The 23,576-nt window shown below is 41.8% G+C and overlaps 1 protein-coding gene across 1 annotated transcript; it reads right to left on the bottom strand.

The window, feature by feature from the left end:
- Positions 1-7,984: 7,984 nt before the first annotated feature.
- Positions 7,985-22,832, bottom strand: LYSMD4 (LysM domain containing 4). Its single transcript, XM_014481020.2, has 3 exons — positions 22,734-22,832; positions 21,126-21,415; positions 7,985-18,529 (listed from the first exon to the last, which is right to left on the bottom strand). The coding sequence occupies exons 2-3, from the start codon at positions 21,405-21,407 to the stop codon at positions 17,918-17,920; spliced, it is 894 nt and encodes a 297-aa protein (XP_014336506.1). The 5' UTR covers positions 21,408-21,415; positions 22,734-22,832; the 3' UTR covers positions 7,985-17,917.
- Positions 22,833-23,576: the final 744 nt, after the last annotated feature.

The raw sequence follows: 23,576 nt of genomic DNA, 5'->3' as shown, positions 1-23,576 counted from the left end.
TGCACACCAATGTTCATAGCAGCATTGTCTACAATTGCCAAGATATGGAAGTGTCCATCAACTGATGGACATGTATAAAAATGTGATATATATATGTGTATATATATGTATATATATGTGTGTATATATATATATATGTGTGTGTGTGTGTGTATATATATACACACACAACTTGGCCATAAAAAAGAATGAAATTTTGCCATTTGTAACAACATGGATGGACCTGGAGGGTATTATGCTTGTGAAATAAGTCAGATAGGAAAAGACAAACACTACATGTCATCACTTACATGTGGAATCTATAAAAAAAAAAAGAAAAAGAATGCATATAACAAAACAGAAACAGATTCACAGAACAAACTAGCAGTTACCAATGTGGAGACAGAAATGGGGAGAGGCGTAATAGGGGTAGAGAATTAAGAGGCACAAACTACTATGCATAAAATAAATAAGCTACAAAGATTTCTCAGACAACACAGGGAATATAGCCAATCATTTAAAATAACTATGAATGCAGTATAACTTTTAAAAAGTGTAAATCATGATATTGGCCACTTGAAACATATATAATATTGTATATCAGCTATATCTCAATTTTTAAAATTTATTTTTAAAAGTTCATTTGTTTATTTTATTTCTGGTTGCGCTGGGTCTTCGTTGCTGCGCAGGCTTTCTCTAGTTGCGGAGAACAAGGACTGCTGTCTCTAGTCGCAGTGTCTTCTCTTGTTGCGGAGCACGGGTTCGAGGTGCACAGGCTTCAGTATTTGCAGCTCACGGGCTCTATAGGGTGCTCAGGCCCAGTGGCTGTGGCTTGTAGAAGAGAGTGGGCTCAACAGTTGTGGTGCAGGGGCTTAGAAGCTTCCTGGACCAGGGATCAAACCTGTGTTCCCTGCATTGACAGGTGGATTCTTATCCACTGTACCACCAGGGAAGTCCCTATACCTCAATTTTTAACAAGTAAAAGAAAAATAAAGTATCTCCAGTTACCACCTGCAAAAACAAAAACCCAAAAAACACCCACAAATTGCCAATACTGACCTACACCACCTTTTTAAGGTTTCTCCCCTCCAAAACTGTGGGATTACTATTCTTAAAGTCAGTGCTCACCAACATTCTCTACTGTTCAAAGACTTTCCATACCTTGCCAATGTCCATCAAATAATGTCCAAATCATTTATGTATAGAATTCAAGGTTGTCTATAAGCTGGCCCCAAACTATTATTGCAGCATTTTCCACAATTTCATTCACACTTCCTTCACTCCAGACCACTAGGCCGCTCACAGTTCCCTGTTCACATGATCTTCCTGGTTTCCAGCCTCTAGGTCTTTGTCCATCACTAGAACATTGGGAGAGCCATCCATTATCATCTTACAAAATTCCACCCACCCTTCAGGTGCCAACTAAGGAAATACCAACTTCTCTAGAAAATCTTTCTTACTTTACCAACTGAGTGTCATCAAACCCTTTTCCCTCTCCTGGACCCAAGCATGCTCTGACATATCACCACTTTTACACAGGCTTTATCTTTCCCATTAGATTTACACATACCTTAGAGGCAGAAATCATATCTTGTTATCACATATATCTGGTGATCTGACATATAACTCATGCTTTGGAAGATTTATGAATGAACCAATGGATATGACAGCATGTGTTCCTTATTCAGGGGCAGTGAATGGGCTTTAAAAATAATAGTGTTTTCTGAAGATCTGAGAAAGTCTCCCTGAGTGTGTGAAAAAGCACTGCTGTGGCAATCCCTCAAGGCCCCTGCACAGCTTTGAGTACAGATGGGAGAGGGCAGAGGTCACAGGTTGGAGCTGCACGTGGCCACCATGCCAGTCCTTCCGGGGCCATGGGGCCTAATTGGCTGCGTAGGAAGGCAAAGAGTCTGTACTCAGTTCCTGGAGAATGGACAAAAATGGATTCTGTCCCTTGTGTCCCTGCTCAGCTTGAGGAAGACAGCCAGACATCCTCTCTGGAAATAAGCTTGGAGGAGTCCTGTCACCAGGCGTTGGGTCTTGGCAGGGAAATGGCTAGGGAAACTACTTTACTAACACAAATGAGGTTTCTTTCTCAGCCAAGGAGTCTGGCTCATTTGCTCAGGGACACTACCAAGAAAACAGGGAGGTAAAATGCAGAGTCTACATTTCTCCTACGGTTCAGGCAGTAGACCTGACTTTTCTTGTCACTGCATGGCCAGGGCCCCATGTGAACCAGTAAATTTTCTTAATTCTTCACTCTCTGCTGCCCTCTCCCCAAACCCCACTTTGTGAAGCCACAATCCAAGGGCAGTTAAGGTTCAAGTGCCCACCATGGTCTGTGAGCCCTGGTCATGTGGTCAGTGCCCTTCCCCAGCCCCACAGTGGACAGTCACCCAGGTAGCAGAGCAGCAAGGTCCTGAGTAAAGCGATTAAGAGCAGCAGCTCCTAAGCCCGTCAGCCTGGGCTGGACTCCTGGCACCCCCATTTACTAGCTATGTACTCTTGGCTTAGTTTTTCCATCTGTAAAATAGGAATAGTAAGTGCCAACCTCACAAGGACATTGTGAGGATGAAATGAGTGTGTATAAAGCTCCTAGAGCATTATCTGGCATCTGATGAGTGTAATGGATTAATGATTGTTTTCACTCTTAGGGCTGCATCTTAGTATTTTCCCAAAACGAAATCTTCACATCTGCTTGGGTACTTCCTACAGTGGGCTCAGTCTCCTTCCCCTGTCAACCCGAGTGGCTATTCTCTCAGTTCAGTGGGTTTAGACGTCTCCTGCCACCTCTCCCTCCCACTGCAGTCCAGGCCTTGCACAGAGCCTTGACTGTTCCCAGGTGATAACTCCCAGGCCACACCTCCCTCACCTCTGTGAGTCACCCCAGCCAGGACCTTGCACAGAGGTAGTGCTCTGTGTGTCACTTAAATAGATAAATTAGTCCATTCCACTGCCTTCTCTGACATTCCCTCTAGGGCACCAGACATGGGGGTGTTGGTGAACCTGCCAGACCACAGGAATCAATATCCTTCATGCTCCTGACAGGGACAGTGAACATTTTTAAACTCCATCTTACACACAGTTTCAACTATTTAGTCAAAGATGTCCATAATGAAGGAGCTCCTGGCTTGCATCAGAAGAACACTTCCAAGTAATCATGGGGTAAAAAAAGCCTGGAGAAAGAAGTGGCAGCTACTCTTTGCTCATTAGAAAACTGGTATCAAAGCATGAGTTGTAGCTGGAGAAAAACCCAGAAGGAACAGGCCAGCACTGCTCCTGAACAATAGCTACAAGTAAGTAGCAAACCCTCTGATAGAAGCTTCATGTTGGCAGGGTTGCAAACGCTGCCCTGAAATGACAGCATTTTAACAGCAGCCAAGTGACAGGCAAACTGAAATTCTAACACCATCCGACTCCAAAAACTAAGCTTATCCAGAAATCTGCCGCTTTACCTGTTCTCTTAAAAACTGTCTCCAGGGACTTCCCTCGTGGTCCAGCAGTTAAGAATCCACCTGGCAATGCAGGGGATGTGTGTTAGATCCATGATCAGAGAATTAGGCTCCCATGGCTCAGATGGTAAAGAATCTACCTGCAATACAGGAGACCCAGGTTCGATTCCTGGGTCAGGAAGATCCCCTGGAAAAGGTAATGGCTACCCACTCCAATATTCTTGCCTGAAGAATCCCACGGACAGAGGAGCCTGGCAGGCTACAGTCCATGGGGTCAAAGAGTCAGACACAACTGCATGCATGCATGCATGCATGCCATGGAGCGACTAAGCCCAGGCACCAGCACTAGAGATTCCGTGTGCCCCAATGACAGATCCCACATGATCCAACGAGGATCCTGTGTGCTCAAATAAGACCTGATGCAGCTAGATAAATAAAGTCAAAAGAAACCAAAAACCACAACAACTGTCTCCAGTGCTGATTATTTGTTCTCTGGACCAGATGATACTCCGGCCACCAAACCACCTAGAGAGACCAGGCTTAAATAGGAAGTCCACAGTTGGAAGTCTGGACAAAGGTCCTCTGTACCAGGCTACATTTTAAACAGTAACACTGAGGGTTTTCTTCCTTTTTTCTCTTTCTTGAGGTAAATATGGACTATGTATATCTGACTGGCTTTCCCCTCTTATGCCTCCTAAGTATTCCGTGTGTGTGTTGTGTGTGTGTGTGTGTGTGTATCTCTGTCCATTGAAACTTTAAACACATTTTTTCTCCCAAAGGCTTCAGAGTGCAAATAAAGTGAGTAAGGACTATTTGGTGGGATCTTTCAGGATCCTGGGGCTTCCTTGGTGGCACAGAGGTTACAGCATCTGCCTGCAAATGGCAACCCACTCCAGTATTCTTGCCTGGAGAATCCCATGGACAGAAAGAGCTTGGTGGGCTACAATCTGTAGGTTGCAAAGAGTAGGACACGACTGAGCAACTTCACTTTTCAGGATCCTGCACATGGATGCAGTTCAGATCAAAAGTGACTTTGTCCCCATACAGGTATGCCCCAGCACATTCCCTTATGGCACCTGCACAGCACTTTTCATACCTGAAATGACTGTGCTTGTTTACTGTCTATTGGGAAGATAAACTTTACCAGGGGAGGGACACTACCCACAGCTGTATCCCCAACAGAGCTAGGCATGTATTAACAGTTAGATTTTATGAATCAGTGAGGAAGTTTGTTTTAGTAAAAAGGAAGAGAAGAAAAAGACAACATTTGTTGGAAATTATAAATTTTTTCTACCAAAAATAATAATCAAATGTAAGGTTTATGACTTTCTTCTGATCAACAGCATAAGAAACATTGCAAATTTACTTAAAAGGATCCCTTTAAAACTATGTTCATGGAAGCAAGCCAAGTGGTGAATGAATGGATAAAAAAAATGTGGTGCATACATACAATGGAATATTACTCCACATGCTAAAACATGAAATTTGCAAGCAATATGCTAAGTGAGCCAGACACAAAAAGGCAAATATTGTATGACTTCACTTACATGGAATTGGGTACTACTACAGTAGTCAAATTTATAGATATGGAAAGTCAACCAGGGGCTAAGGAAAGGGGAGAAGGAGTTTTCTTTAATGGAGTTTCTGTTTAGGAAAATCAGAGTTGTGGTGATGATTGCACAACACTATGAGTGTACTTAATAGCATGGAATTGCACACTTAAAACAGTTAAAATGGTAAACTTTATGTTATATATATTTTACCATAATAATAAAAAAAAAAATGTGATGGGCAACCCAACTAAGAACTTAGACTTGATGAAAAGTGTTAAAGGCCTGATATCACTAAGAGGGCAGCATAAGTCATTCCTGACTTCACTTCACCCTCACAAGAAGAACAACTAATAATTCATGGATGAGACACCTACTGAGAGAATTCAAGAACAGAGGGGTGAGACTGAAGCTCTGTAGAGACCAAGACAGACTGCATTAGAAGGGTAAGAGGAATAGCTACATGCTGTCTGCACGACTGGCCCACAGACAGGCACAGTATGAAGCCAAGATGTCTTCTCTGAGCCTATTGCTCCTCTAGCGGGAAAAAAGAGCCAAGGGTGGACATCCAGTCCCATCAGCATTGTGGGTTTCCCTTTGGGAGCCCCTACGCCATTCTCATCCCATGGGGGTTGTGGGAATTCTGCAGGGCTTGACCTCTTGGAATCTGATTGTGACAGAGAAGTGGGGAAAGTCCTGCTACAACCAGCACTCAGATCTTGGCAGACCAAGCTGCCACCTGCAGTGCTCAAGTAATAGTCCCAACCAGCAACTTTGCTCGTCTAAAGAGCCTGGAAAATGGCACAGGCTAACCATCAGCATGGTCAGGTCTGCCCGATTCAGATCCTTAAAAGAAGAGCCTTGTCATCACTGGAGCCTGGTGAGTCACAGCCCAGTCCACTACTCAGGGTAGCTGCCGTCCCACCTGTCCAGAAAGGCTGGAAAGAACTCCTGGAGGCTGCATAGCCCAATTATGTTTGAGCAGAGAGTAAAAGTAGCCAGAGCAAAGCCAGTGGCACCATTTTAAACTGGTTCAACCGGGAGAGATCACAAACAAAAGCCTTTTTGGGTCTGGAGAGCTCCCCAGCTCTACCCAGTCATGGAGCTACTTCATAGCCCCATCCACTGCTGAGTACAGCTCCTGGCCCCTTCCTGCAGAAAGCCTGGCCAGGAACACCTGCAAGGTTATTTGGAGCTACTCTCCAAATAAGTAAGCTAATTCATAGGCCCCTCTATCAACTGTCTAGTAAGCCTGACTAGAGAATTTAGGCAACCATGAAGCCTATTTTATAGTCTTGCAGGGAACCAAGGCACCATTGCAACCCAACTGTTCTCAGCCAGAAGCTCCACATGCCCCACCAGGCAGTGTCCTTATCCCAAAATAGACCTTAATAGTAAGCCTTACCTGCCCCAAAATGTTAGGGGCAGACAAGCCCAGAAACCCAAACTGAGCTGACTGATGGAGAACTATCTCTGCCAAATGATACATATAAAGTATGGAATAGAAGACCAGTTATTCAAATGTTCAGACACCCAGGTAAGGAATTTAAGTTCACACACACACACACACACAAACCAGGTAAAGGTGACACCACCAAAGGAAACTAATAAAGCTCAAGCTCAATAACTGACCCTAAAGAAATAAAGATTTATGCACTGTCAATATATTCAGAATAATTCTCTTAAGGAAGGTTAGTAAATCAGAAGAACACAAAGACAGACAAATAAACAAAATTAGAAAAAACAATGCATGAACAATACAAGAAGTTCCACAAAGAAAAAGAAACCAAAAACCCGAACTTAAATAGAAATACTGGAGTTGAAAAATACAATGACTGAATTGAAGAATTCAAGAGAGCTTCAAAAGCAAGCTCAACTATGCAGAGGAAAGAATAAATGATCTAGGAGACAAGACATTTGAAATTATCTATCAGAGAAGCAAAAACAAACAAAAAAAAAGAGTGAAGAAGGGGGAAGAAAGTCTATAGGACTTATGAGACACAACCAGTGTGTATGTGTGTGTGTGTGAGAGTGTGCGTGTATCTATACCTGGAATTCCCATCAGCTGGGAATTCCAGGAGAAGAAGAGAAAGGTACAGAAAGTATATTTAAATAAACATGACTAAAAGTGTCAGAAATTTCAAGAGAGAAATGGACATCCAGATCAATGGGCCCAAAGGATCCCAAGAACTCAAATATGGTTACATCAAGACATGTAATTAAATGACAAAAGTTAAAAGCAAAGAAAGAAATTTGAAATTATCAAGAGAAAAGAGAGAATTTACAGACAAGGACACCCCCATAAGTGAATTTCTCAATAAAAACTTGTCAGGCCAGGAATGATACAGTCAGAATAGCAAAAGAAAAACCTTTCAGCCAAGAATTCTATACCCAGCTAAGCTGTTCTCCAGAAATAAAGGAGAGACAAGACTCTCCCAAACAAAAGCTGAGGGAGTTCATGACCACTAGACTTATCTTTGGAGAAGGCAATGGCAACCCACTCCAGTACTCTTGCCTGGAAAATCCCATGGGCAGAGAAGCCTGGTAGGCTGCAGTCCAGGGGGTTGCGAAGAGTCAGACATGACTGAGCGACTTTATTTTCACTTTTCACTTCCATGCATTGGAAAAGGAAATGGCAACCCACTCCAGTGTTCTTGCCTGGAGAATCCCAGGGACAGGGGAGCCTGGTGGACTGCTGTCTATGAGGTCGCACAGAGTCAGACATGACTGAAGTGACTTAGCAGCAGCAGCAGCAGACTTATCTTACAAGAAATGCTAAAGGAGTTCTCTGAGTGGAAATAAAAGGACACAAATTATCACCATAAAAACAGGAAAGTAGCATAAAACTCACTGGTAATAGTAAATATATAGTCAAAGTTAGATTCTATAATATACATGTAATTCACTTACACCTCTAGTTTAAAAGTGAAAAAATAAATGTAGAAATAACCATATTACAATAATCCACTATTGGTTTACATAATATGAAAAAGTAACTTTAACATCAATAACCTAAAATGTCAGAGGCAGAAGTAAAAGAGTAAATTTCAAAAACCATATCAGTTTAAAAGTGTTATAATTTTAAGATATTTCATGCAAGCCTCATGAAAATCACGAGGGAAAAATCTATAGTAGTCACACAAAAGGTGCTTCCCAGATGGTGCAGTGGAAGGAACACACCTGCCCATCCAGAAGACACCAAAGATGCAGGATCGATCCCTGGGTCAGGAAGAGCCTCCGGAGTAGGAACTGGCAACCCATTCTAGTATTCTTGCCTGGAAAATTCCATGGACAGAGGAGCCTGGTGGGTTGCAGTCCAGGGGGTTGCAAAGAGTCAGACATGACTGAGTAACTGAGCATGCGCACGCACGCGCGCACACACACACACACACACACACACACACACACACAGTCACAAAAGAACATGATACATAAGTCAAAGCAAATGATACCAAAAGACATCAAAACACACACACATACAAAAGACAGAAAGCAGGATAAGAAGCAAGGAAAAATAGGTGTACAAGACAGTCTGAAAATAATTTATGAAATTATTCAGTTCAGTTCAGTTTAGTCGCTCAGTCGTGTCCGACTCTTTGCGAACCCATGAATTGCAACACGCCAAGTCTCCCTGTCCATCACCAACTCCCAGAGTTCACTCAAACTCATGTCCATCGAGTCGGTGATGCCATCCAGCCATCTCATCCTCTGTCGTCCCCTTCTCCTCCTGCCCCCAATCCCTCCCAGCATCAGGGTCTTTTCCAATGAGTCAACTCTTTGCATGAGGTGGCCAAAATATTGGAATTTCAGCTTCAGCATCAGTCCTTCCAATGAACACCCAGGACTGATCTCCTTTAGAATGGACTGGTTGGATCTCCTTGCAGTCCAAGGGACTCTCAAGAGTCTTCTTCAACACCACAGTTCAAAAGCATCAATTCTTCAGCGCTCAGCTTTCTTCACAGTCCAACTCTTACTCATACTACAAACCTCCATTGGCTATTTTACATAAGGTAGTGTATATTCTTTCATGCTACTCTCTCCATTTATCTCACCCTCTCCTTCCTCCCTCCCCACCCATATCCATAAATTTCTGTTCCCTATGTCTGCATCTCCACTGCTGCTCTGCAAATAGGTTCATCTATACCATCTTTCTAGATTCCATATATATGTGTATGTGTGTGTGTTAATATATGTTTCTTTCTAACTTACTTCACTCTGTATAATAGGCTCTAGGTTCATCCACCTCATTAGCACTGACTCAAATGTGTTCCTTTTTATGGCTGAGTAATATTCCATTGTATATATGTACCACAGGTTCTTTATCCATTAATCTTTCAATGAATATCTAGGTTGCTTCCATGTCCTAGGTATTATAAACAGTGCTGCAATGAACATTGGGGTACCTGTATCTTTTTCAGTTTTGGTTTCCTCAGGGTATATCCCTAGAACTGGTAATGCTGGGTCATATGGTAGTTTTATTCTTAGTTTTTAAAGGAATCTCCATACTGTCTTCCATAGTGGCTGTATCAATTCACATTCCCACAAGAAGTGAAAGATTTCTTTCTCTCCACACTCTCTCCAGCACTTGTTGTTTGTGGGTCTTTTGATGACGGTCATTCTGACCAGTGTGAGGTGGTATCTCATTGTAGTTTTGATTTCCATTTCTCTAATAATGAGTGATGTTGAGCATCTTTTTATGTTTTTATTAGCCATCTTAATGTCTTCTTTGCAGAAATGTCTTTTTAGGTCTTTTCCCCATTTTTTGATTGGGTTGTTTTTCTGGTATTGGATTGTATGAGTTCTTTGTATATTTTGGAAATTGAACTTTTGTCAGTTGTTTCATTTGCTATTATTTTCTCCCATTTTGAGTGATGTCTTTTCACCTTGTTTATAGTTTCCTTTGCTTTGCAAAAGATAAGTTTAACTAGATCCTACTTTTTTTGTTTTTATTTCCATTATTCTAGGAGGTGGGTCATAGAGGATCTTTCTATGATTATGTCATACCGTGTTCTGCCTATGTTTTCTTCTAAGAATTCTATGATTTGTGACCTTATAATTAGGTATTTAATCCATTTTGATTTCATCTTTGTGTATAGTGTTAGGAAGTGTTCTAATATCATTCTTTTACACAGTTCTCTCAGCAACATTTATTGAAGAAACATTTATTGAAGAGATCTTTTCCCCATTATATATTCTTGCCTTGTCAAAGATAAGCTGCCCATAGATGGGGTTATCACTAGGCTTTCTGTATTGTTCCATTCATCTATATTTCTGCTTTTGTGCCAGTACCATACTGTCTTGATTACTGGAGCTTTGTAGTATAGTCTGAAACCAGGTAAGTTGATTCCTCCAGCTCCATTCTTCTTTCTCAAGATTGCTTTGGCTATTTGGGGTCTTTTGTGTTTCCTTATGAATTGTGAAATTTTTTGTTCTAGTTCTTTGAAAAATGCCATTGGTAATGTGATGCTGCTGCTGCTGCTAAGTTGCTTCAGTCATGTCCGACTCTGTCTGACCCCATAGACGGCAGCCTACCAGGCTCCCCTGTCCCTGGGATTCTCCAGGCAAGAACACTGGAATGGGTTGCCATTTCCTTCTCCAATGCATGAAAGTGAAAAGTGATAGGGACTGCATTAAATCTATAGACTGCATGTGGTAGTATACTCATTTTCACAATATTGATTCTTACAACCCAGAGTCATGTAATATCTATTTATGTCATCTTTGATTTCTTTCATCAGTGTCTTATAGTTTTCTGTACACAGCTCTTTTTGTCTCCTTCAGTTCATTAGTGACCCCATGGACTGCAGCACGCCAGGCCTCCCTGTCCATCACCAACTCCCAAGCTAAACTCATGTCCATCGAATCAGTGATGCCATCCAACCATCTCATCCTCTGTCATCTGCTTCTCCTCCTGCTTTCAGTCTTTCCCAGCATCAGAGTCTTTTCCAATGAGTCAGTTCTTCAAATCAGGTGGCCAAACTATTGGAGTTTCAGCTTCAGCATCAGTCCTTCCAGTGAATATTCAGGACTGATTTCCTTTAGGATTGACTGGTTTGATCTCCTTGAGGTCCAAGGGACTCTCAAGAGTCTTCTCCAACACCACAGTTCAAAAGCATCAATTCTTTGGTGCTCAGCTTTCTTTATAGTCCAACTCTCACATTCATACATGACTACTGGTAAAACCATAGCTTTGACTAGATGGACTTTGGTCAGCAAAGTAACGTCTCTGTTTTTAACATGCTGTCTAGGTTGGTCATAGCTTTTCTTCCAAAGAGCAGACATCTTTTAATTTCATGGCTGCAGTCACCATCTGCAGTGATTTTGGAGCCCCCCCAAATAAAGTCTGTCACTGTTTACATTGTTTCCCCATCTATTTGCCATGAAGTGATGGGACAAGATGCCATCTTAGTTTTCTGAATGTTGAGTTTTAAGCCAACTTTTTCACTCTCCTCTTTCACTATCCTCGAGACTCTTTAGTTCTTCTTCACTTTCTGCCATAAGGGTGGTGTCATCTGTGTATCTGAGGTTGATATTTCTCCTGGCAATCTTGATTCCAGCTTGTGCTTCATCCAGCCCAGCATTTTGCATAAGTTAAATAAGCAGGGTGACAATATACAGCCTTGATGTACTCCTTTCCCGATTTGGAACCAGTCTGTTGTTCTATGCCCAGTTCTAACTGTTGCTTCCTAACCCGCATATAGGTTTCTCAGGAGGCAGGTCAGGTGATCTGGTTACCATCTCTTACAGAATTTTCCAGTTTGTTGTGATCTACACAGTCAAAGGCTTTGGCGTAGTTAATAAAGCAGAAATAGATATTTTTCTGGAATGCTCTTGCTGTTTCAATGACCCAACAGATGTTGGCAATTTTATTTCTGGTTTCTCTGCCTATTCTAAATCCAGCTTGAACATCTGGAAGTTCACAGTTTACATACTGTTGAAGACTGACTTGGAGAATTTTGCGCATTACTTTGCTAGCATATGAGATGAGTGCAACTGTGTGGTAGTTTGAACATTCTTTGGGATTGGAATGAAAACTGACCTTTTCTGGTCCTGTGGCCACTGCTGAGTTTTCCAGATATGCTGGCATATTGAGTGCAGCACTTTAACAGCATCATCTTTTAGGGTTTGAAATAGCTCAACTGGAATTCCATCACCTCCACTAGCTTTGTTTGTGGTGGTGTTTCCTAAGGTCCACTTGACTTCAGACTCCAGGGTGTCTGGCTCTAGGTGACTGATCACACCATCGTGATTATCTGGGTCATGAAGATCTTTTTTGTATAGTTCTTCTTTGTATTCTTGCCACCTCTTCTTAATATCTTCTGCTTCTGTTAGGTCCATACCATTTCTGTCCTTTACTGTGCCCATCTTTGCATGAAATATTCCCTTGGTATCTCTAATTTTCTTGAAAAGATCTCTAGTCTTTCCCATTCTATTGTTTCCCTCTATTTCCTTGCATTGATCACTGAGGAAGGCTTTCTGATTTCTCCTTGCTATTCTTTGGAACTCTGCATTCAAATGGGTATATCTTTCCTTTTCTCCTTTGCCTTTCACTTCTCTTCTTTTCTCAGCTATTTGTAAGGCCTCCTCAGATAACCATTTTGCCTTTTTGCAGTTCTTCTTCTTGAGGATGGTCTTGATCCCTGCCTCCTGTACAATGTCACGAACCTCTGTCCATAGTTCTTCAGGTGCTCTGTCTATCAGATCTAATCCCTTATCTATTTGTCACTTCCACTGTATAACCATAAGGGATTGATATAGGTCATACCTGAATGGACTAGTGGTTTTCCCTACTTCTTCAATTTAAGTCTGAATTTGGCAATAAGGAGTTCATGATCTGAGACACAGTCAGCTCCTGGTCTTGTTTTTGCTGACTGTACAGAGCTTCTCCATCTTTGGCTGTGAAGAATATAATCAATCTGATTTCAGTATTGACCATCTGGTGATGTCCATGTGTAGAGTCGTCTCTGGTGTTGTTGGAAGAGGGTGTTTACTATGGCCAGTGCATTCGCTTGGCAAAACTCTTTGCCCTGCTTCATTTTGTATTCCAAGGCCAAATTTGCCTGTTACTCCAGTATCTCTTGACTTCCTACTTTTGCATTCCAGTCCCCTATGATGAAAAGTACATCGTTTTAGGGTGTTAGTCCTAGGTTTTGCATGTCTTCATAAAACTGTTCAACTTGCTCTTCAGCATTACTGCTTGGGCATAGACTTGGATTACTATGATATTGAATGGTTTGCCTCGGAAATGAACAGAGATCATCCTGTCGTTTTTGAGATTGCAAACAAGAACTGCATTTCAGACTCTTTTTGACTATGAGGGCTACCCCATTTCTTCAAAGGGATTCTTGCCCACAGTAGTAGATATAATGGTCAACTGAGTTAATTTGCCCATTCCAGTCCATTTTAATTCACTGATTCCTAAAATGTCCATTTTCACGTTTGCCATCTCCTGTTTGACCACTTCCAATTTACCTTGATTGATGGACCTAACATTCCAGGTTCCTATGCGATATTGTTCTTTACAGCATCTTTACATGTCTCCTTAGATAAGTTTATCCCTAGATATTCTATTCTTTTTGTTGCAATAGTAAGTAGGATTGATTCCTTAATTTCTCTGATTTTTCATTTTTAGTGTATAGGAATGCAAGTGATTTCTGTGTATTGATTTTGTATCCTGCAATGCTACTAAATTCACCGATTAGCTCTATAATTTTCTGACAGTATCTTTAGGGTTTTCTATGTACAGTATCTGTAAACAGTCATCTATTTGAATCTGTCATCTGCAAATAGTGAGAGTTTTACTTCTTTCTTTCCAATCTGGATTCCATTTATTCTTTTTCTTCTCAGACTGCCATAGTTAGGATTTCCAAAATTATGTTGAGTAATAATGGTGAGAGTGGGCACCCTTGTCTTGTTCCTGATTTCAGAGGGAATGCTTTCAGGTTTTCACTATTTAGAATAAGGTTTGCTGTGTTTGTTGTATATGACCTTTATTATGTTAAGGTAGGTTCCTTCTGTACCCATTTTTTGAGGAGTTTTTTTAATCATAAATGGGGTTGAATTGTGTCAAAAGCTTTTTCTGCATCTATTGAGATTATCATATGGTTAGCTTTAAATTTGTTAACATGGTGTATCACATTGATTGATTTGCATATATGGAAGAATTATTGCATTCCTGGAACAAATCTGACTTGATCATGGTATATGATCTTTTTAAAGAGAGACAGATAAGTTTCTTGACACAAACCAAAATGAAAACACAACGTATCAAAATGTATGTGTTGCAGAGAAAGCAGATCTAAGAGGAAAACACACAAAATAGACACCTACATTAAGAAATAATTCAAATAAACCACCTAACTTTACACCTCAAAGAACTACAGAAAGAAGAATAAATTAAGTTCAAAGTTAGTTGAAGAAAGGAAAGAAAGATTAGAGGAGATAAAATGAAATAGAGACTAAAAAGATAAGAAACTAAAAACTGGATCTTCGAAAAGATAAACAAAATTAGACAAATCTTTGGCTAGACTAACCAAGGAAAAAAGAAAGGACCCAAATCAAAAAAATTACAAATGAAAAAATACATTAGAACTGATTCAAAGATTTACAAAGACTCCATGGAGCTACTATGAACAACTATATGCTAACAAACTGGACAATCTAGAAGAAATGGAAAAATTCTTAGAAACATACAACCTATAAAGGCTGAATCAGAAAGAAATAGAAAATCTGCAGACCAACTACAAGTGAGGAGACTGAATTAGTAATAAAAAATCTTCCAACAGAGAAAAGCCCACAGCCAGACGGCTTCACTGGTGAATTTTACCAAACAGTTAAAGGAGAATTAATGTCAATCCTACTGATAGTATTCTCAAAAATCAAAGCGGGAAAACTCCCAAATTTATTTTACATGGCCAGCATTATCTATTCTAAAAAAGTTACTATAAGAAAAAAAACTTATATGTCAGTATTCCTGATGCAAAAATTCTCAATAAAATATCAGCATTCTAAATTCAATAGTACATTAAAAGGATCATTTACTATGATTAACTGTGATTTATTCCACAGATGCAGAGATGTTCCAACATTTGCAAATAAATCAGTGTGATACACCTCATTAACAAAATGGATAAAAATCATATGATCATCTCAAAAGATGCTGAAAAAGAATCTGACAAAATAAAATATCTGTTCCTGATTTTAAAAAAATAACTCTTAACAAATTAGGTATAGAAACAACATATCTCAACATAACAAAGACCATAAATATGACAAGTCCACAGCTAATATCATGATCAATGGTGAAAGGCTGAAAGTTTTTCCCATAAGATCAGGAACAAGACAAGGGTGTCCACTCTCAAAACTTCTATTCAATATAGTTCTGGAAGTCCTACCCAGAGCAATCAGAAGTGGAATCAAAAAAAAAAAAAATTACCAGAAGTAAAAAAGAAGAAATAAAAATGTCAACATTTGCAGTTGACATATTACATATTCAAAATCCTAAAGCCTCTACCAAAAAAAAGTTAGATTTAATTAACAAATTCAGTGAAGTTCCAGGATATAAAAGAAACAATAGTGTTTCTATATGCTAACAATGAGTTATCTGAAAAAGACATAAAATGATGCCACTTAAAAGCATCAAAAACAATGAAATACTTATGAATAAATTTAACCAAAGACATGAAATATCTCTACACTGAAAACTACAAGATATAGATGAAAGAAAATGAAGGAGATACAAATAAAGGAAAAACTATCCTGTGCTCATGGATTGAAGATTTAACATTATTTAAAGCTATCTATAGATTCAACAGTCTCTTATCAAGATTTCAATGGCACTTTTCACAGAATTAGAGAAAAACTATACAGTACCAAAAATTATACAGAGCCACAAAAGACTCTGAAGAACCAAAGCAATCCTGAGAAAGAAGTACAAAGTAGGCAGCATCACATTTTCTGATTACAAGCTATGTAGCAATAGTTATCAAAACAGTATGGTAATGACATTAAAACCACACACCAATGGAACAGAATCAAGAGCCCAGAAATAAACCCATTCATATAGAGTCAAGCAATATTTCACAAGGGAGCCAAGAATAATCAATGGAGAAAAAAACAGTCTTTTTGACAGCAGGGCTGGGGAAATTGAATATTCACATGCAAAGAATGAAAGTAGATGCCTATCTTACACCACTCACAAAAATTAACTTGAAATCAATTAAAGACTTGACTCAAAGACTAGAAACCATAAAACTACTAGAAAATAACAGGCAGTAAGCTCCATGACATCAGTGTTTGCAATTTTCTTTGGATATGACACTTAAAGCACAAACAAGATAAAAAAATAAATAAATGGGACTACATCAAAGTAAAAAGCTTCTGCACAGCAAAAGAAAGCATTAAAAAAATAAAAAGATAACCTATGGAATGGGAGAAAAATATTTGTAAACCATGTATCTGATAAGGGGTTAATATCTAAAATGTATAAAGAACTTGTAACTCAACAGCAAAAAAAAAAATTAATTTATAATGGCAAAGAACCTGAATAGACATTTCTCCAATGAAGAGAGATATTGGTGAGATTACAGATTGGTATAGCCACTATGGAAAACAAACAGACGTTCCTCAAAAATTAAAAAATGGAACTACAACATGATCCAGCAATTCCACTTCTGGGAATATATCTGAAGAAAATAAAAACACTACGTCAAAGAGGTATCTGCACAAAGTAAGAAACCCCACAGGAGAAGGCGCCACCTGCCCCTTGGCCCTGTGTTAAGAGGAACAGAGGCACTCACTGAAGGGTGGGGACCCTTCCTACCTCTTCCTGACCCCCAGAAGTGGTTGGCAGAAGCCTGTTCTAGAGTAAAGGACACTCCTATCTAGCTAGAGATGGAGGGCAGGTGGAATGACCTGTTCATCACAGAGAAAGGGAATTAGGAATTTCAGGTGATGGGACAGTTCCCTCTCTGCACAGTACTTCTGGTCTTCCTTGTCCTTCCAAACTGAAATTCTGAAACCTTTTTTTCTTTTGAGCACATGTCACATGTTGGGACCTGGGTGATAAGGCACTCATGTTTCTCCCTTACCTACTCCACTCGACACAGATCAGAAAGAGCTCCTTCCAAGGATGCTGACTTGGGGAATCCAGTTAGCAATCACTACGGAAAAGGTCCTCAGGTGAAACTGGGCCACGGCCTTCAAATGTTCCGGCCAGGAAGTGCCGGCTGCGCAGGAAGAGCTTAAAATGTGCCTGTGTGTCAGATTAAGGAGCTCTAAAATTATGAGGAACAGAACTGCTACTTACTCAATACTACAGCAGTTTAGATTTAGGGCTTTCAAAATTCTAGATATGACATAAAAAAGCTATCTGGGTGTAAATGTGAAGCAGGGCTTGTTACAACTCTAATGTATCACGCCCTGAAACAGGGTGACATCTCATTATTGCATACCGTTTTTGCTGGGGAGATATACAAAACATCATTTTTCAGAGCCAGTCATCCCTCCACAATAGGCAGGGGACAAAGCAACACACAGACAAACAAAGCTGACACCAGGGTCTCCCATACGCAGGTCCGTCTGCCAAGGCCATTCATCTCCCTCCAAGCATGTCCAACTTGAGGGCCTACAGTGCTATTGTGAAGACACACGAGTCCAGTCCACTAAATGCCTTCAAGGAGCAGCATTTGCCATGTGCAAACGTCTCTCCTGTCGCTCTTCTCTGGATGTAAAAGAGGCTGAGAATGCTGATGTTTTGGCTCCCACAGGCTTGGATGAGTCCACTCCCCATGATGAATGTGACTGAGAACATGATGGTGACTTCTGAAATCTGTCCATATGTCACAGAAAAAAAAAAAAAAAGCAGCATGCTAAGATATGGCCAACATTAGCAGAAGCCCAAGTGCTATAGCTGGCCTGATTCCTTAGAAACAAGAGCTAGTTCCCCCCGTGGGTGGTCTGACTGAACTGGCTGTCTGAAGAGGGGATGGTTGGCATTGGAATTGCTAATCTGGGGGCTTGCCCTGGAACTGCATTCCCTGCCATGGAGCCATTAGGGATAGCAGTTGTATTCAAGATACTAGGGGTCTCACTAGTAGCTTGTATTTTAAAATAGACCAAATAAAACACTGGTAAAACAACTCCAATTAGAAGCATGATAAAAACAGCATTCCACCACTGAATTCCACAGTCTGCACCATTTGTTGGTATCTTCGGAGGAGCAGGAAGCAGTGGCTGACTGGAGGTCTCTATGGAGTAACTTTCACTCAAAAAGATTTCTGACTGAACTGCATGTTCAATATTCTGATCAATGCCCTTAAAGAAATCCGTCAGTGAGCTAGATGAGGCACTAGCATTGACAGCTGCTCTGTCTGGGTCTGGCTGCTCCTCGAAGGTCACTCTGGTCTCTGAGGATGAGTTCAGGAGGGGTCTAAGTTCTTTGTGGGTCTCTGTTAGGATGCCGTGGTTTTTCACTGGAATCTTAATAGATTTTAAAGCATATAAGTCTTGTTCTCTGATGAAGTTGTTGACTTTCTTGATATCTGCGACCTAGGGAAGCCATGAAGACAAACATCACAAAATATGTAAAGCTGTTTAAAACTAATATCCAAAAAGTGGCACTTAACCTTCCTGGGTGATGGTCCACACTCACATCACCTAAGAATCTGACAAACACTCGAAAACTGTTTAACTATACACATAATTGAGTTCAGGCTGAATAATTGTTTTTGGCTTTAACTCGGCCTTAATGTACAGCTTAGTCATCAAATTTTTGTATAGACTGACAAATTGGAGCAACTCAAGATCAGTTTTGGAAAAGAATTTATTTGTTTAAAGTGTGCCTTCAATAAAAAGCCTTAAGGTGAAATACTTCATGGTAAAAGAAGGCTGTAGCCCTTTCTGCAGTTAACTTTTTAGGCAACAGTGCCCCTGTCTGGCTGACTTCTCTCCTGCATCAGAATTTAATTTAGTAGCTGCAGTAGATATCAGCATTCAGCAAACACAAAGCCTTAGCCAGCTCTACCGACACTAGGACCTAGTTCATCTGTAACAACTTCTTAAAAGGTGTGCTCTCATGATTCTACGTTTTCCTTTCCAGATGTACTATATGGCCTATAAACTTACTTTTAAAATAAAAGCAATCTAGAGTTAATTCAGTTTGAGGCTTTCAGAACACTTTTTATAACTAGAAACATGCACAGAGAATGCATCAAGTTGGAAACTACAGACTGACACCTTCCATTTCAATATTATGACTTGAGAAAGGAACGCAACCTGAATTTTAAAGACTCACAACAAAGTTTATGACGAAGTCATAACAAACTCCCCTCATACTCAAACTTTAAGATTTAAAAAGTAGGGGGAAATGTAAGTCAAAGACAAATCCTCCCTCAAGTGATTGTTTGAAAACTTACCAAAAGCATCAGAGATAGATTCTAAGGTTTTAACTCCTAAGTCCATTTAAACTAGAATGTAAATAACAGTCAACAGACTTCATTCAAATCGACCATCTTCATTATTTTAATTATTTAGCAATTGCTTTTACCATTTAATTGTATTGGTGTATATCTTGTAACTTAAGGTACTTGAGATATTTTTGTCTTTGATCCTAATAAGCTAACATCAAACTTATTTACTTCAAATAGGAAACCTGATCACTTATTAGATAAATTACATAGTTCTTTTGGATTTGTTAAACATCAGCATTCCAAGAAGCCCACTGTGTCTATTCAGGTCTTTGTAGGAAAGGATTCAATTTTCAGCCCTTGCTCTATAAACTATTTAGTATGCCTACAGAAGCTGATTATTAGGATCAAATAAAAATCTCAGTACAATTTAGAGACCATTATGAGTCCCAGGGGGCTTTCCAGGTTGCTCAGTGGTAAAGAATCCGCCTGCCAATGCAGGAGATGCAGGTTTGATCCCTGGGTCAGGAAGATCCCTGGAGTAGAAAATGGCAACCCACTCCAGTATTCTTGCCTGGAGAATCCCATGGACAGGGGAGGCTAGATGGCGACAGTCCATGGGGTCACAAAGAATTGGACATGACTTAGCAACTGAGCAGGCTTACATGAGTCTCTGGAGACCAGTTTAATACCGTGGGAAACAACAGTCCCGCACAACATGTTGAGTCATTTGATCCCTGTTAGGAGAAGGCAATGGCACCCAACTCCAGTACTCTTGCCTGGAAAATCCCATGGATGGAGGAGCCTGGTAGGCTGCAGTCCATGGGGTCGCTCAGAGTCAGACACGACTGAGCAACTTCACTTTCACTTTTCACTTTCATGCATTGGAGAAGGAAATGGCAACCCACTCCAGTGTTCTTGCCTGGAGAATCCCAAGGACGGGGGAGCCTGGTGGGCTGCCATCTATGGGGTCACACAGAGTCGGACACGACTGAAGTGACTTAGCATAGCATAGATAAATGAGAGACCCTTCAAGGATAAAAGGATTTTTTAAACAAGTAGCTTATATAGCCTTGGAGAGAGCCATAGAAAATAGTAGCATAGTGCTAGCAAAACGAAATAGTTTGAATCTAGGAGAAAATGCAACAATTCAATAAATACTCTCCTACTTACTTTGCCATTGTTAATCACTCTGAACGCTAAAAACATAATTAAAGAGAGAAACAGGGTTATATAGATACACAGCATACAAAGGATAGATCATGCAGTTCTGAAAGAAAGAAGGCAAAAATTTACCAAATAAGCTACAATTAGCAAGAAAGGTTTAAAAACAGAAAAGTAGCCAAAAAAAAAAAAAAAAAGTACACCGAAGAAATCTTGGATAAACTCTGCCTGGCATCTCTGGCCCCATTATGCATTAAATAAAATGTGTTCAAAATAAAAAAAGGTCTCAGAATTTCAGTTTGGAAGGACAAGGAAGACCAGAAGTACTGTGCAGAGAGGGAACTGTCCCATCACCTGAAATTCCTAATTCCCTTTCTCTGTGATAAACAGGTCATTCCACCTGCCCTCCATCTCTAGCTAGATAGGAGTGTCCTTTACTCTCAAACAGGCTTCTCCCAACCACTTCTGGGGGTCCAGAAGAGGTAGGAAGGGTCCCCACCCTTCAGTGAGTGCCTCTGTTCCTCTTAACACAGGGCCAAGGGGCAGGTGGCGCCTTCTCTTGTGGGGTTTCTTACTTTGCAGCCATACTGAAGAGCGAGCTTGTTGAGGCTGTCCCCCTGGGTCAGCTCCCGCTGCAGCAGCACCACATCCCCTGCTCCTGGCCGGTGAGGGTGGTGGGCACCCTTCTTCTGGCCCTCCTTGCCCCGGGGCCGCAGGGCCACTCGGTGGGACTCTTCCTCAGAGGAGTCCTCGGAGTCCTCAACACCATTTTCAAACATGTAAACGTGGCTGGTCGGAGTCCTACAGACCACAGCTGGGCTTTGGAAGGTCTTGGTTATCACCTCCTTCTGCCTCATTTCCTTAACTGAAAACCAAACCCCAAGGTTAATTCCACACAAGGCATATTCATTCCTCTGGGACTACAATGAAGATAAATGTCTTCTTCTTGTTAGAGATGACTTCTTTCCTTAAAATAAATACTCAACACATACTCATGACATGTGTTGAGTATTTTGTGCACAAAAAATATCAAAATGTATTTATTCTGGCTGAGATGAAGGGAGAGATAGGCAAATAATTTTTTTCCTAATTACATATTTTTGAGCAAAAAACAAGAATCCCCTTTCTTCTCCCTTTATTCCTCATCCATTGCTATGTCTCCCCAGAACCCAGAGATGTACAGAAATAACTTCTCTTTTTGGTCCTGGAGTAATAAAGCACCAGCTGGGATCACTGACGAGAGGTAAGGACTGCTCTCAACTTCCTTCCTTGCACTAAGACTCTTAAACTCAGAACCTTTTACAAAAAAATTATTGCTCAATTCTTCAAGCATTCCAAAGTAGTTTTACTTAAGGTCAAGACTAAGAACATTTGCTTAGAAGAATTATGAGACTAAATACTGTGATCTTGAAACGGCTTGCATTATGTAACAAGTGAGGCAAGTTAAGGGGAAGATTTCTGTCAAACTAAGGAATTCGTTCGGTTTCTCACAGCTCCCTTGGCCTTCAGAACCCTCCCAAGTCTGGTTTTTATTTTCACTTCCAGACAAGTGCAGAAGCCACAATGCAGCCTTTTCTCTCTCCAAGTGGCTCCAATGAACTTCCAAAATGAAATATCAAAACCGGGAACGACAGCCTGAAACAATTGGCACTGGGTTTCTTGGGAGCCAGAAGGGGTGCGGGCCCCTAGGAACAGCGGGGCCACGGAGCGACCCCTCCCTGGCCCCAGCCCCCACCCCGCACCCTGGAGCCCCCGCCGGCTCTCGGGGAAGGAGGTAAGAGGCGGCTCTCCGGATGTCCGAGGGTCACCCGCGGCGGCCGGGGCTCGAGCGGACGTTCCCGTCGGAGCTCAGCGCCTGCAAGAAGCCCCGGGGCCTCCATTCCCCTCGGAGCTCCTTCCGCGAAAGGAAGGGGGACCCCCAAACAGGAGCTGTCTAAGAAAAAGCCGGGAGCAGACCGTCCTCTGCTCAGACCGGCGGAGTCCCAACGTTCCACAGAGGCACGACCTCCGACCTCCACCTCAGAAACCTCCGGCCAGCCCTCGACAGTCTGGGTCGCGGCACCTCCAGCTGCAGGAGGGTGACCTCAGAGTCTCAGGAGTGGCGGCTGGCTACCCAGACTACAAGCGGGACAATGCCACTGCCCCGAAATAGGAACGTCGCCCCCCTCCAGCAGGCCCGGTACCTCAGCATCCGGGATCCCCGAGACCCGCCGCCGCCGCGCCTGCCGATTGGCTGCGGAAATCAGCTGGTGTCTGGGGGCGGGAACGGCGAGGTAGCCAATGAAATCAGTGATGGGCGGCTCCGGCGGTGCGGAGAGGTCGGCGCCGGACCTGCGAATCCCAGGGGCGGGGCCGATGCCGGCGGCGGGGCGGGGCCCAGGTGGAGCCCCTGGACCGAACCTCGCCACACCCGCCTGACAGTGGATGCCGCTCTCCCTGGCCCGTCCTGTCTTCTGTCTCTCCCAGCTCTCCGCTGAGCCTCCGCGCTCTCACCCCCTGTCTGTCTGTGATATGTAACGACAGCTCAGGTACCTAGTAGAGGGTAGCTGAGGCCTCCGGCCAAGAAGGAGCCCCAGGGGATCTGCGTGGGAGGGTGAGGGGATCTCCGCAGCCTGGGGCTTCTCTGGTCTGAACACAGGAGTTTGCTCCGCCGCGCCCCGCCCAAAAGGATAAAAAAGAAAAGTCCACCGGTGTAACACGGCGAACCGCGCAAACAATGACTAAAGAAACATAATTTATCAAGTGTCACATGGCGGAGGGCTTTCTCCATGATACAGTGAATGTTGGCAATTTGATCTCTGGTTCTTCTGCCTTTTCTAAATCCAGCCTGAACATCTGGAAGTTCATGGTTCATGTACTGTTGAAGCCTGGCTTGGAGAATTTTGAGCATTACTTTGCTAGCATGTGAGATGAGTGAAATTGTGCAGTAGTTTGAACATTCTTTGTCATTGCCTTACTTTGGGATTGGAACGAAAACTGACCTTTTCCAATCTTGTGGCCACTGCTGAGTTTTCCAAATTTGCTGA

This window comes from Bos mutus, chromosome 21, assembly GCF_027580195.1.
Source record: "Bos mutus isolate GX-2022 chromosome 21, NWIPB_WYAK_1.1, whole genome shotgun sequence".
Lineage (NCBI taxonomy): Eukaryota > Metazoa > Chordata > Mammalia > Artiodactyla > Bovidae > Bos > Bos mutus.
The sequence above is the reverse complement of the archived record's forward strand: the minus strand, read 5'-3'. Positions and strand labels throughout refer to the sequence as shown.

Excerpts from the sequence above, each read along its gene's own strand:
- LYSMD4 (XM_014481020.2), bottom strand. The coding sequence starts at position 21,407 with ATGAGGCAGAAGGAGGTGATAACCAAGACCTTCCAAAGCCCAGCTGTG. Across the intron at positions 18,530-21,125 it reads CTCTTCAGTATGGCTGCAAA|GTCGCAGATATCAAGAAAGT; the intron begins GTAAGAAACCCC and ends TGGCTTCCCTAG.